Raw genomic sequence first — 13,334 nt, forward strand, 5'->3', positions numbered from 1 at the left:
ATTGGCCCAGAGAAAGGGAGAGAATGATTTTACAGTCCAGGAGTTAGGGCATTGTAGAGAGGTGGAGTGGTCTCCCATTAGCCAGAGGTGGAAGAACCATTCCCTGAACCCAGGTGAGTGGAGCCAGGCCGTGCTCACCCCTCCCATCAGAAGTTAAGAGGCAGGACAGGAAGTATAAGGGGCAGATCCTGGAGCTCAGCTGGACTGCAGTCACTGGAGAAGACAGACTCCTTCTGCTCACTCCTGAGGCTGGAGACTGAAGGGGGACCCTGCCAAGCTGAGGCAAATACAGTACAGTACTGTGTTAAGTGTAAACTATTAAAAATATAAAGGGAAAGTTTAAAAAAGGATTTGACAAAGTAAGAAAACTGTTTCTGTTTAAGATGGTTAAAAGCATCACTTTTCTTCTGTATAGTAAAGTTTCAAAGCTGTACTAAGTCAACGTTCATGTAAGGAGGCGCCCTGGCTCCCCGCTGCACCTGAAGGGGAAGAGCCAAAGCAGGCACCTCCATGGGCGGAGCCAGTACCACCTGTTCCCGCCCCCCAGAAGTCAAGGGGCGGGACAGGAAGTATAAAAGCCAGGGCCCAGAGCTCAGTTAAGCCCAGGATGCTGAAGAGCACAGATGTGGAGGCCTGAGCTCCTGCTCGGCCCAGCTTACCTTGGGCCCGGTATCCAGAGGAGCGCTGGCCGGACCTACCTTGGGTCCGGTATCCAGAGGAGCGCTGGCCGGACCTGCCCCCTGCCGGGTATCCTGAGGACCTTCAGCCTGAACTGCCCGGTGGCCGGAGGAGCCGCCAGAGCCTGCTCACCCCCAGTTCTCCAAGGAACCTATGGTCTGGGACCCACCGGGCTACGCCAACGGAGGACAGGTACCAGGGGAGGGGGAAGTTGGAAGTAGCCCGGGGGCGGCTGACTACAGTCAGGCCGCAGAAGGCCCCGAGCCTATGGCCGTGTGTATCGGCCAGGATCCCCACTGACCACCTTGTCAGTGTGTTTTGGTTGGGAGCCCTACTGATCACCCTGTCAGTGTGTTTCGGGCCGGATCCCCACTGACTGCCTTAATGGTGACCGCTCCTACCAGGGCCCCAGGCTGGAACGCAGAGGAGTGGGTGGGCCTGCGTTCCCCCTGCCACCCGTAGCCGGCTGGCAGAATTCCCCTTCACCCAGAACCCCTGAGCTGTGCTACGGTTTGTTTGGTGCCCCCGCCCTGCCTAAGGGCCAGGGCCTATAGACTTGGCTACCGCTCTGCCCTGCCCCAAAGGGCCAGAGCCTGAACTGTTTGGTGCCCCGCCCTGCCCAAGGGCCAGGGCCCCTAGACTTTGTTACCGCTCTGCCCTGCCCCAAAGGGCCAGAGCCTGAACTGTTTGGTGCCCCGCCCTGCCTCAGGGCCAGGGCCTCTAGACTTTGCATGCTCAGCCCCTGTGACCAGGAGCTGAGCCTGAACTGTTTGTTGCCCCGCCCTCCCTAAGGGCCAGGGCCCATAGACCTCATTTACTCGACCCTTGAGTACAGGACCGACGTGGAACCCGTCCCGCTGCATAGAAGGAGGCGCCCTGGCTCCCCGCCGCACCTGAGGGGGACGAGGCCCGAACCAACTGGCTTACAGTTCAGTTCTAAACTTTTGAAAGAACAACCATAACATGTTGTTCAGGAGTTATGAACAACCTCTGTTTCTGAGATGTTTGTAATTGAGGTTCTGTAATTATTCATACACACTATCATGTATAGGAGTTAGTCCTGGAAGAGATTTAGACTTTTCCTACTTAATTATTGTTATTACATATCTATATTATGACTAGGTTCCTACTGTGCTAGGTGCTGAACAAACACACACAGGAGAAAAATTACTCCCCCAAAGGATTTACTGGAATTTTTCTTTCCCTATATTTACTCATTTCAGTTTATAAATCTATATCCATTCATATTGTCTTTCTAGATGCACTTTATTTCGGCCACCACAGATGGAGCTGATCGCTACAGATCAACTTCCCAAGAGCAAATGGGACAAATGCCCACTTTTGCCAAAAAAGTGGGGTGCGGAGCAACGTGCAGGCGAGCGGAGATGCCAGCCCCATGCAGAGGGGAGACTGGGCTGAAGGGTGGGGAGGAAGAGTTCCAGTGCGTGGGGGTCCGGCATGGTTCCAGTGACCACCTTGAGGGGGAGGCCAGTGGGGTTTCAGCAACCAATACGTAGTGACAGCCTCAGCTGTTTGGGGGGGAGGGGGAGCCATGGCAGGGTATGAGTGACCAGTGACAACCTTGAGCAGAGGCCCAATAGGGTTCGAGTGACCAGTGACAATCTGGGGGGGAGGGGTCCCTCAAGCAAGCATCTAGGGCCAGCCCCCTGGTGGGCCTTGGGCAAGTGGCTGGGGCCAGCCCCACTGGATGGCCCGTTTTCCCTTTGGGAAATACAATCACTCTACTCAGACCTGATAGAAAAGGCAGATCAGGAGTTACAATAAAGGAAAGTTGAAAATGGCCCTAAATCCAAGATTTCATTGCTGGATGCCTCATTAGCTGGGTTTTGGGAGTGGGGAATTAAATTGATATTTTCACAACCAAACAACAAAATCAACACTCCCTTCCACAGGATGCTCTAGCATTTCTCAGTTTATGCCAAAGCAGTTGGAGGATTACAAGAGGCTTCTAATATCAGTGATGCCACAGAAGGATGCATTCTGGGCAGTGGTTAAAGAAATTACATTGAAACAGGAAAGGTAGGTCTCCCTCCATTAGCCAAAGAGGTGAGCTCTAAAGGAAGGCTGCTTACCCCAAGCCAGGCAGGGAAAGGGGAGATTTCCCTCTGCTTTTAGCAGAGAAGGGGGAGCTGCTGCACTCCACTCTACACCCCTGCACTTTAACCCCTGGCTCTGGGACACCTTTACCAAAATAGAGAAATTCATGGAGAAAAAGGGATTTTAATATTGAAAAGATTTCTTATGTCTTTGCTCAGTTCCCCCCACAGCCTTGTTAGTAAAGGATGTTTGGTCACAGCACACATTCCCTGGGTTTACATTTAGCTTTACAGCTCACCTATAATTAGATAGGACCCTTTTCACTCCTTTCATACTATGGGGGTCCATCAACTTTTCCAAGACAGTTTCCCATCACTCTGCTGTAAAAATTCACTCCAATCCAAAGCTTGATTTATACATTCTTAGCCCACAAGTTAATTGCAGCATTTTAAATCCGTTCAGCAATTCTAACATTAGGAGACTGGGAAAATAACTTTTAGGTGCTTTTTCAATTATTCGGTTGCTAACCAGCTTTGTTTTCTAAAGCAGATGATATCAATAGCTGGTCTATAATATAGAAATGGCCTTGTCACAATCTGTGCTCCTACCTTCCAGCTTTCTCTAGCTGATCCTCTTCTAAGTAAACCCCTCATCCCTTCCCCCCCCAATATCATGGAACTGTGCCATTTGCTGCCATCACATGGTTTACTCTGCTTGTGTGTTCTACCCCTTCTCCAGCTGTGCATGTCTGTCTTGACTATTTACATTGTAAGCTCTCTGGAGCAGGGACAGTCTACCATTCTGTTTGTACAGCACCTGGCACAATGGGGCCCTGTTCTTGGAAGTGTGTTGGAAAGCCAGCACCTTAAGCAGAAAAATCATCCTTCCTCTCTAATCATCAGTGTCTGAATGATCTGTTATGGACCTTGCTTTCAAACCTCCACCACATTAAGCGGTGTCTGAATAGGGACTTTAAAGATGGATACAGGTGAAAATACGCATTTTTCAATTGCCAAAATATGTATCTACATTGTTACACTACACATTATTCAGTTCTAGCTATTTTCAATTCTATATACTAAATATTAACACCATTTTGTACTTGTATTGCCTTCATCTGAGGCTCTCAAAGCACTAGACATCAGACATGCCAAACCCGCGGAAAAAAACGCAAAAATTGGGCTTGTTATTGACCTAAATGGCTTGTGAGGTGCTTGTTGGCTAATTTTTTGGCTTGTAGCTTCTTTTTATTGGCTCCCAGCAAGCATGGGCAAGGGAAGGGGAGTCAGAGGTGCACAGCAGGCCCACCACAGTCCTAGACTGCACGCAAGGGGGATCTAGTTGCATAGAGTGTTGGGGTTCTTAGGGACTGGCTTGTTTTGGCCTTTTTTGAAATTGGATTAGCTTGATTTTTGGCTTATTGTGAAAGTCAGGGTGCTTATTATCACCTGAAAGCTGGCAACTGTGCTAGACATAGGTGGACAAGTATTATCTCCACTGTGCAGAAGTGGAAACCAAGATAGACAGGTTAAATGACTTGCTCAAACTCTCATAGTAACAGTGTACAAGCAGCAGGATTAAAAGCAATTATGTGCTAGTGGGGATTCTTGTCCCCCGGAATGTCAGGTTGAAATTCTGCCACCAAACTGAAAAGATGGTTGGACTGAGCTGATAGCCCTCTTAGGCTAGGGGTGCCTAAATCAACCCTGCCAGAGATGACTTAGCCCCGGGACTCTCACACACGCTTATGAAAAGCAGTATTTTTTGTCTTTGAAATGGGCCAAATGGCAGCTGTTTTCAAAATAGTTTTGTGCAGGACGATACCCCCACACAATTTACAATACTTTCCCCCACCCTTTCAAAGGACACACGTGGAATGCTGGGCTCCACCATCGGTATACTTATCTATGTAATCATCTATAAATCCCTGACTAGTTTGGAACACTGAGCTTCAGGGTTAAAGGAGATTGGAACAGAGCTGGCTCCAGGATTTTCTGCCGATCCAAGCAACAAAAAACGGTGATGGGCGGCAGCTCAATTGCACCGCTCCACTCTTCAGCAGCAGTTCGGCGGCAGGTCCTTCACTCCCTCTCTTCTTCTTTGGTGGCACTTCGACAGCAGTTCAAAAAGGAAGAGAGAGACTGAGGGACCCGCTGCCAAATTCCCACTGAAGACGTGGATGTGCTGCCCCAAAAGCGGATGGAGTGCTGCCTCTTTGTATTGGCTGCCCCAAGCACCTGCTTCCTTAGCTGGTGCCTGGAGACGGCCCTGGAGAGGAAGCTCTCCCTACACCAGCCAAGGAACAGGAGGATTGTGGGGAAAAGGCTGCTACAGCCAAGCCAAGGAGAGAAGGTTAGTAATGGTGGACAATACTATGTTTTGGTATATCTCCAATTATAATCTCCTAGAACCGGAAGGGACCTCAAAAGGTCATTAAATCCAGCCCCCTGCTTTCACTAGCAGGACCAAGTACTGATTTTTGCCCCAGATCCTTAAGTGGCCCCCTCAAGGATTGAGCTCACAACCCTGGGTTTAGAAGGCCAATGCTCAAACCACTGAGCTATCACACTCCCCTCCCCTGTAATTACTCATTAACATTTATAAAATAGCACCTATCTGCTATATCACTACTTGCTTTAAAAATAAACAAAACAAGACTAAAACCACAAGGCTCATTTCACATAAGCCTTCGAATAAGTATCAAATGGCTACATTCCTATACTGTCAGCTGTAGCTGGAACTAAGGCAATGACCTAGAGGAGAAGGGTTCCATATCCCCTTGCCAAGCCCCTGAACAATCCAGCCACTCTAAAAGAGACAATCTTGTGACTGAAGGCTGAAACATTATCCTTTGCACTGGTTCTTGTGCCTGTGACACAATACTGTTGGAATTCCAAGTGGTCCAAAGAGATACCATATGTGCAGCAACAGCTATGCACAACTGAGGAATTAAAAATGGATTTGTTTCCATTTTTACTTGGTTTTCCTTTGAGTTTTAACAAAACATTTAACATCTTTAATTTCATAATAGCTACTGTGAATGTTGGGTGATGACACTGCAAGCATCGTGTTTGCAGAGTTGTCTCATCATCCAGTTATAGAAATCAGAGTTGGGAAAGACCTATTCCGTCATCCAGTCAAACTTTTAACATACCAGGACCCCCGGTAGCCCATTCCCATCTACGAGGGATCTACTTCACCTCCCCCATTTAACAATATGGAAAGGGCAGGGTGACTGTGACTCACTGAGTGTCACACTAACCCCCACATTGAGAACCTATGATCTAACCCATAGCCCCTCCACGTAGTAAGGCCCCAGTCCTGCAACTGAATTAAAGGAAGTGGTCCTTCAATGGACTCCACTTGGGTGCAAGAGCCTGCACAAATCCAAATGCAGGAATGGAGCCTATGTTGTGATCCCTTAAGCTTAAAGGGAAAGGGTTATAAAAGAAAAAGATTAAATCTATTCAAGTGCCTTTTTGAGAACTAGGTGAAAACAAGAGATAGCAACTGTTACAGTCTTGGCTGAGTATAAAAATTGAAACTTCATAAATAATCCATATTCCTTTAATTGATAAAGTACTGTGTTCATGTAGGTTTCATGGTAGGATGGTATAGATTTTATATGGTTTCCCACTGGAAGACTTTTAGCAGGGTTACCTAGAACATATGGATCCTATTTTCACTTTTTTGTTATAGCACTTAATTTGTATGAAATTGCTGGTTAATGACATCCATGCCTAAACAGTGTTGTTTCAAATAAAATGTCGTGAAAGGTCTTTGTTCATACTCAGGGCCTCTCAGGTACAGCCATGGACATTTTAAGAGTTGTGTTGCCTAGCCTGTCTTAGATGGTGACTGATTGAATAACGAAATTAAAACTAGAGAGGGGTAGGACTAGAGCCCAGGTGTGTCTGCACCTCTCCACCCCCGCGCACCGCAGGATTGTAGCTCTAGCAAGAGGTGGGCCTGAATCACAAGCCCAGTGGGGAAACTGCAGGCTTTGGGGAAGTGTGAACTTGCCAGCTGGCCCTGCACCGCCAAACCGAGACCCTGGAGCCAAACTTCCCCGCATTCTGCAGCGACTCAGGGCTGGAGCCTGCCTGGGCCTGGGGCTAGACTCCAGCTAAGTTGCGAAGTCAAAATAATACCCCGAGGAGAGCCAGGCAAAGGAAGCGCAGGGGCGGCTGTGCCCTATGGCCTGGCTTCCCCGCACGGGGGCCGCCCCAGGAGGTCACGCAGGCCGCTGCCGCCAGTGTCCAGCCCTCGGGCTGACCCCCCCGACTCGCAGGGGGGAGCTGGGAACCCTTCTCTGTGCCCACGCTGACCCGGCCGGTGGGGGATGCGGGGATAAGGCGCCGCGGGCAGGGCCTTTGTTCCTGTCCAGCTGGGTAAACCAGCCGCGGCCTGCAGCCCCCCAGCCACTAACTCACCCCGCACCTCGGGGCAGGCAGCGCTGCACAGTCCCTGCCTGCGAGAGCCGCTCGGAGCCAGCGCTTCCCCCGTGTGCATCCGCCGCGGGACGGGAATTCACTGCCAAGGCCCCGGGCGCTGTCCTGCGCCGTACACAAATCCGGAGCGCAGCAGCAGGGGGCAGTTGCCCGTGCCAGCCGGACGGACACCTCGGGCTAGCGGAGATCAGCATCGGGCCAGGCGGCCGATCGCTTTCCTCATTTGGGGCCACCGCTGCTTTGCTAGGCACCGATGGCTCCTGTTGGGCGGCTGCTTGGTCCAGTAGGCCCGTTTCAGGCAAGGCTAGTGGAGCGTGGCGCATTTGTTAATTGATTCACTGTTAATCGCTCCGAGGCTTTTATCACACCGCACGTGGGGATAAGGATTGTTACTCTGAAGCCAGGCCAGGGAAATCTTTAATAAAAGCCATTTCTCGCCTGTTGGGAGCAACACATTCTCTGAACCCCTTCCAAATGATAATGCAAATTCACACACCCACTAAAACCTTTACATACATATTTTAGGTAGATTTAACCACAAACCCCCCCGCCCCCTTCCAGTGTTGGAAACACCTGGAAAGCTGTAAAATGATTTACGAAGTGAAAGTGTTAAATGAGGCCACCAGCTGTAAGTCTGACAGAGCTTTATGGGTTTTATTAGGTGCCCTATTATGGAAAATAAACTTTAATCCGTCCATAAAAACGGAATCTGAAAAACATATTTGCCCTTGTAGTGTGGAACACTGAAGGTATTCTTGTGAGACGCTGGAGCTTTAAAGAGATTAGTTTTATTGAGAAAGACACAATACACCGGTAGGACTTTGATACATAGTCCATGAATAAGCTGCCTGTAGCCTGCTAGGCTATTTTTTATACTCTTGAAACACAATTGGACACACACCTCTTAGGCAAACAGTAAATTTCTACCTCAATCAGGTTTATTTTCCTGTTTAATTATCACGTATTTAACTATAAATTAACTTCATGGGGATGAAAACTTTCATACGCTAAACTCACATCTCATCGGTTGTTCATTCTTTGGGATTATTCTGTTATGTATCTTTTGGAAAAGTTTGTATTTGTAATATAAACACAAAGACAAATTCAACTGCTAATTTATGCCTTGGACAACCCTCATAGTCTTCCTGGGGTGTAAAATTAGAATTGGCCATATATCGGATTTATGGACTGGGTGTTTGCCTGCGTGTATATATACACGCACACACAAATATTGATACAGTGAGCATATAAAATTAAGAAATGTATTCCTACATCCAGTGTGTCTATAAATTGTGTAAATCCCACTGCCTGGAGCATAGAGAAAGGTGTAAAATACATGTGGAAACTGAAGTCATATTCTATACGCTGGAACCCATTAAAATACTTCCATATTTGTATGTGAGGAGGTTGTGCATTGAACAGATTTCTACTTTAGTAAGCGATATATATGGCAGAGTGTAATACTTACTTAATATTCCTCCAGCGCAGCGAGGGTGCCGGAGTGCCAAACTAATACATAAACGATATGCTTTATAGATTACATTTCGACTTAGCAACACCTGAATAGCTCAGTGACCTAAAACTGTTTTTCTTATCATCATTAGTAGCAACCTCATCCATGCATCAGACTGTATTTCACACGCCTTGTATGGCCACCTCTTTAGAGAAGTAATTTATATGGGCCATATTGTTTTCATTTGAAAGGTTAACACAGGTTTGTAAAAAATCACTTTTAAAAAGGTGTGCGGGAATGGGGACACTCCATATTTTACAGGCTATTATTCTTCCGTGCAACCGGGGATATAGCTAAGAGCAATAATTTTGTGACCGAATTTACATATTCAGATACAGTTGAAAACTCTGTCAGGGTGAGAGTCTCTGGGGAAGAAGCAAAAAATAGCAAGCTTGCCAAGATGTCATGTTTGCTGAGGAGTTCTGCAACCTCAGAATGGAGGGACTGCGCACCTTAGCAGCACCAGCTGATAGGATGAACGCTGCTCCGGGTTCCCAGACGACCTGTTTTGTCTTTCCCATTCTTGGGGGGAGGGAGAGGGACGCAAAGAACAAAGACCTCGTGAGCCAATCCTCCTTGCCTTACTGAGATCACGAGGCTTGATTCCGAGCGGTGTAAACCGGGAGTAACTACGTTAAAATCAATGGAGTTACACCAGTGTAAACGAGACCACAGTCGGAGTCCTATGGGGAGAAAAGCAAGCAGGGTTCATAACGCTACTTTTACTCTACTCTGATCCTGGGTAAGCAAAACTCCCCCAGAGGTATTTTCTTCGTCGGTCCTCTAATGTAAAAATTCGGAGTTACTCCGGACCGGATGTAAAGCAGAGTGAGGGAAAGCAGGATTTGGCCTAGCGGGAAATGTAGAATCTAGTCTAGGGTAGTTAGGTACCTTCCTGTGCTCCTCTGGTCTCTATCCTGGCGCTCAGGTGCTGGTATCTTTTTGCATCTCTGAGCGGCCCGGGAGGGATGGTGGTAGACGAAAAAGAGAGCAGCACGCACAGTAATTCATTAGTGGGAATGAATTGTTAGCTGTGGCCCCCAGTTAGGAATGAGCCAGTGATTATATTTAAATTTGCTATAATAGATTTGGGGAAGAGCCGCGGTGACAAGAGCGAATTGACCATTCAATTTATTAGAGAGAGAGAAAATCCGCCGCTATTAAGGAGTTTGAATGACGACAGTTCTGCTGACTCCACCAGAAATCTGCCCGGAGGCTCCCAATATTATTACAGCAGGGCTAGACGTGGGCAGCTTAACTAGCGAATAACGTTCTAGCTTTTTCATTATTCAGTAGTTAAAGACAATGGAGTGGGAATGGGTTCCATCCTGCAATCTTCTGAAAGGGGCTGTCTCCGTAGGTCATTTCATTCCTTTCCACTTCGCTTGCGGGGGCTAACAACAACTTTCCATGAATTAGTGCAATGCCTGTAAATGAGCACGGCTTTCCAGCTTCCTTCCTGCGCCATGGCTTTCAGACGGTTGGTTTTTAATTTTTCCCACTTGAACACTAATAACCTAATTGCTTCCTTTTCCCTGGGGGCAGTTCGCAATGGAAGGGGTACTTGAATCCTGCTCGGACTTTTAGCTAGCATTCCCACACTTTGGGGTTGCACAGCACGTGGCAATACTCCAGGAGAGGAGAGTCATTCAGGCAAGGAAGTGGCGCTGTGTGCTGTGTATGGGCTGGAGCAAATAAGATATGAGCCAGGATTTGAGTTAGATGTTTGCATTTAAAATAGTGAAGGGAGGGAAGGGTAAGATAAAGCAAAATGGCTCCATAGCAAAATGATAGATGTTGATCAAAGGACGGTTGTTCTCCATCTCACCCTATATTCAGTGTTGATCATTTTAAAGTCTGTTTAAACATCCTTATTTCTGCAATGGAAACAGTGCTTGGAATGCAGGTGTGTGTTAACTAGCCAGTATAAATAGTGTTTCCATTGAAGCAATGAAGAGCTCGCCTCTTTAGTCCATTGGCGTAAATGATGCATGTCCCAGAGGGAATAAGTTTTAAACGCGACCATGAAAACAGCGTGTTTTGTTCACCGCGTTTGACAGCCCTGCCTGTGTTCCCGTTTTTTAAATATGCAACAGCTGCGTTGAGCAGTAGGTGCATAAATTCCCCCAGTTTAGGGTAGCAAGGATCCTGCTGCGGATTTGCTCCGGAGGGTGCATGTCTCCTGCTAAGCACACTTGGGCGAAAAGCTACTCCGCATATGCAGATCGTGGCTCGGTCCTCTCTGTCCCCAGCTAGGATTCCTTCTTCCATGTGTAGGGCACATGCTCGCCGCTTCTGCAGCTTGCTGATTGATGAGACACATTGCAGAGGTTTATTAATCCACAGCCCTTGCAGCTCTCCTGTGAAATGTTTCCGCAGTTTGACTCTCTTCTAATGTTTGCTCGGCTGTACATTTGCACAGATCCGAGAAAGCTATTACCAGCTGGCCTTAGGGCCAGGCCAGATCGGCTGAATTGCATGGCAGGGAGGAATCTAAATCAAAAGGGAAGAGTATTTAGCAACAAGCAATCAGAAACAGAGTTGGATTCACAATGCAGCTAGGGAGAGATCAGAAAGCCACTCTATTTAAAACACAGCAGCAGTCGCCTTGCATGAATCCCTATCCTCTTATTTTCTGCTTAATAAAAAACAAATTGGAGCAGTTTCTCATGGCAGCTAAACCCAGTATTCCGCTCCAGATTTTAATGGAGTTATTCCAGATTTACACCGAGATCTGGATCTGGCTCAACAGGCAAAAACGAGGAAGAAAATAGTTTTTTTTCCAATATAAATTATCCTCATAAATGTACTGTTAGGTGTATTATGAGGAAACCTCTCGATGTTTTGGGAACTGCTGACCTAGTAGAACACACATACAGAAATAAACTTTAGATTATTTAGATCGAATTAAATTAAGTTTGGGAAACAATCTGGCAAAAAAACTCTTTCACAGGAAATTATACAACGCCTAGTCGATTTATTTACCTATACATCCAGGGTCCTTCCTCCAGCCCCTATCAGGTAGTGTATGGATTCAGAGACATCATTTCCTTCCAATTTTTTCCATGAAATATACACATTTACGTGTATAATAAAGTGACAAATGATATGATTTCGGGCGCGGTATAAACTCCAGACCCTGGTAGCCAATCCTATTACTCTACAAAAAATTGTACATAATGCTCAAGTACAAAATGTTTATTTTACATACCATCATGGACGATGGAGAAGCTGGATAATAATTTAGCATGCATAAGTAGAGGTACCCCGTTTTATAAATACAATATACAAAAATAAAGACAGTACAGTCTTGAGATTTCCAGCAGTTTTAACGTTCATGACAAACAGTTTTCCAGATATATAATAAGCACAAAACATTTCCAATACTCAGCAAAAGAATAGGGTTTCCATGGGTAGGATTCAAGTTTTTTAAATGTCTCTTAACACTGTGGTGAACTGTAAATCTTCTCTACCATGTGTAGGAAGAAGAATTCTTTTGTCAATGTGCCTTTAAAAAAAAAAAAAGCCAAACCTTACCAAAGCTGCTCACCTCTAATATTACCTGTTTGGTCTCTCTGTTTGTTTGTTACATGACAGCTGAAATGCTGACACCAAAGAGCAATGATGGATCTGGGCTTATGCAGCTAAAGACCGAATATTTCCAAAGTAGAAATAAAAGGTACTGGTATAAGATTAGCTGTTCTTTCTCCTGTGCAGGAAGATGGATGCATTCGGGATTCATTTCACTGACGCCAAAGGCTGCAGAGATGGAGCAAAAGCAGATGTGTAGGGATGGGGCAGAGGAGTATATGCTGATGGTGGCATGGGCAGTAGGCAGATATGTGTCACTAGGGTCCGAGTAGGGAATGATGGAGGAAAGGGGGGGGGGTCCGAGGAGAAGGGTGGGTTGTCTGGGGAAGGGGTTTAACGATGGGATGGACAGAGGTGTGTGGGGTGGTTGGGGCAGGGGTGGGCAGAGGAGTTCGTCTGTCTGGAGGTGGCTGGGGTGAGGGTGGGCAGAGGGGTCTGTCCAGAAGGTGGCTGGGGTGGGGTTGGAGCAAGAGGGGTCTGGTCTGGTAATGGCTGGGTGGGGTTGGGACAGCAAGAATCTGGTCGGAAGAAGGGTGGTGGGGGGGCCAGAGGGTCCTGTCTGGAAAGGTGGCTGGGTGGGGGTAGGCAGTCCTGGATATGGCTAAAAAGGTCTGGGACCGGAAGCTCAGCAGCAGCCGCAACAAGGAGAAGGGAGCCCCCTGTCGCTCACTGGGGCCCTGGCCGGGGGCGGCTGCCTGCTGCGGGGCTGTGTTCTCCTCCCGTCACCCTCGGAGCAGTCTGAGGAGTTGTAGGGGCAGGCATAGACACTTCCTCTTCTCCCTCGGGTCGCTGTACCCTGAGCTCCCCAGACCGGCGGCCGGCCGCTCTTCTCGGGCCGCAGCAGCACTCCGCGTCAACCTTTGTCCTCGCCGCCCAGCCCCGTTGCTTCTGATTCTCGGCCTCCTGCGCCGCCCTGCTCCTTGGCTTTTTAACTTCCGCTTTTCGATTGGACCACATAATAATATAAAATCAAGAGAAAAATTAGGAAGGAGGGGGCGCGCCCTGTTCTGCGGGAGAACCAGATCTTACCTGCGGGGCAGAGA

The 13,334-nt window shown here is 47.6% G+C and overlaps 2 protein-coding genes across 2 annotated transcripts in view; one reads left to right on the forward strand and one right to left on the reverse strand.

Moving 5' to 3' along the window:
* NOM1 (nucleolar protein with MIF4G domain 1) overlaps positions 1–13,334 on the forward strand; it is a 368,675-nt gene that overhangs the window by 41,091 nt on the left and 314,250 nt on the right. The window lies entirely within an intron of this gene.
* Positions 12,917–13,334, reverse strand: part of MNX1 (motor neuron and pancreas homeobox 1) — a 5,247-nt gene continuing 4,829 nt past the window's right edge. Inside the window, 2 exon segments of the mRNA XM_032783872.1 lie at positions 12,917–13,060; positions 13,063–13,252. Of these exon segments, the coding sequence (XP_032639763.1) occupies positions 12,917–13,060; positions 13,063–13,252 (334 nt within the window).

Source organism: Chelonoidis abingdonii, chromosome 2 (genome assembly GCF_003597395.2).
Source record: "Chelonoidis abingdonii isolate Lonesome George chromosome 2, CheloAbing_2.0, whole genome shotgun sequence".
Taxonomy (NCBI): domain Eukaryota; kingdom Metazoa; phylum Chordata; order Testudines; family Testudinidae; genus Chelonoidis; species Chelonoidis abingdonii.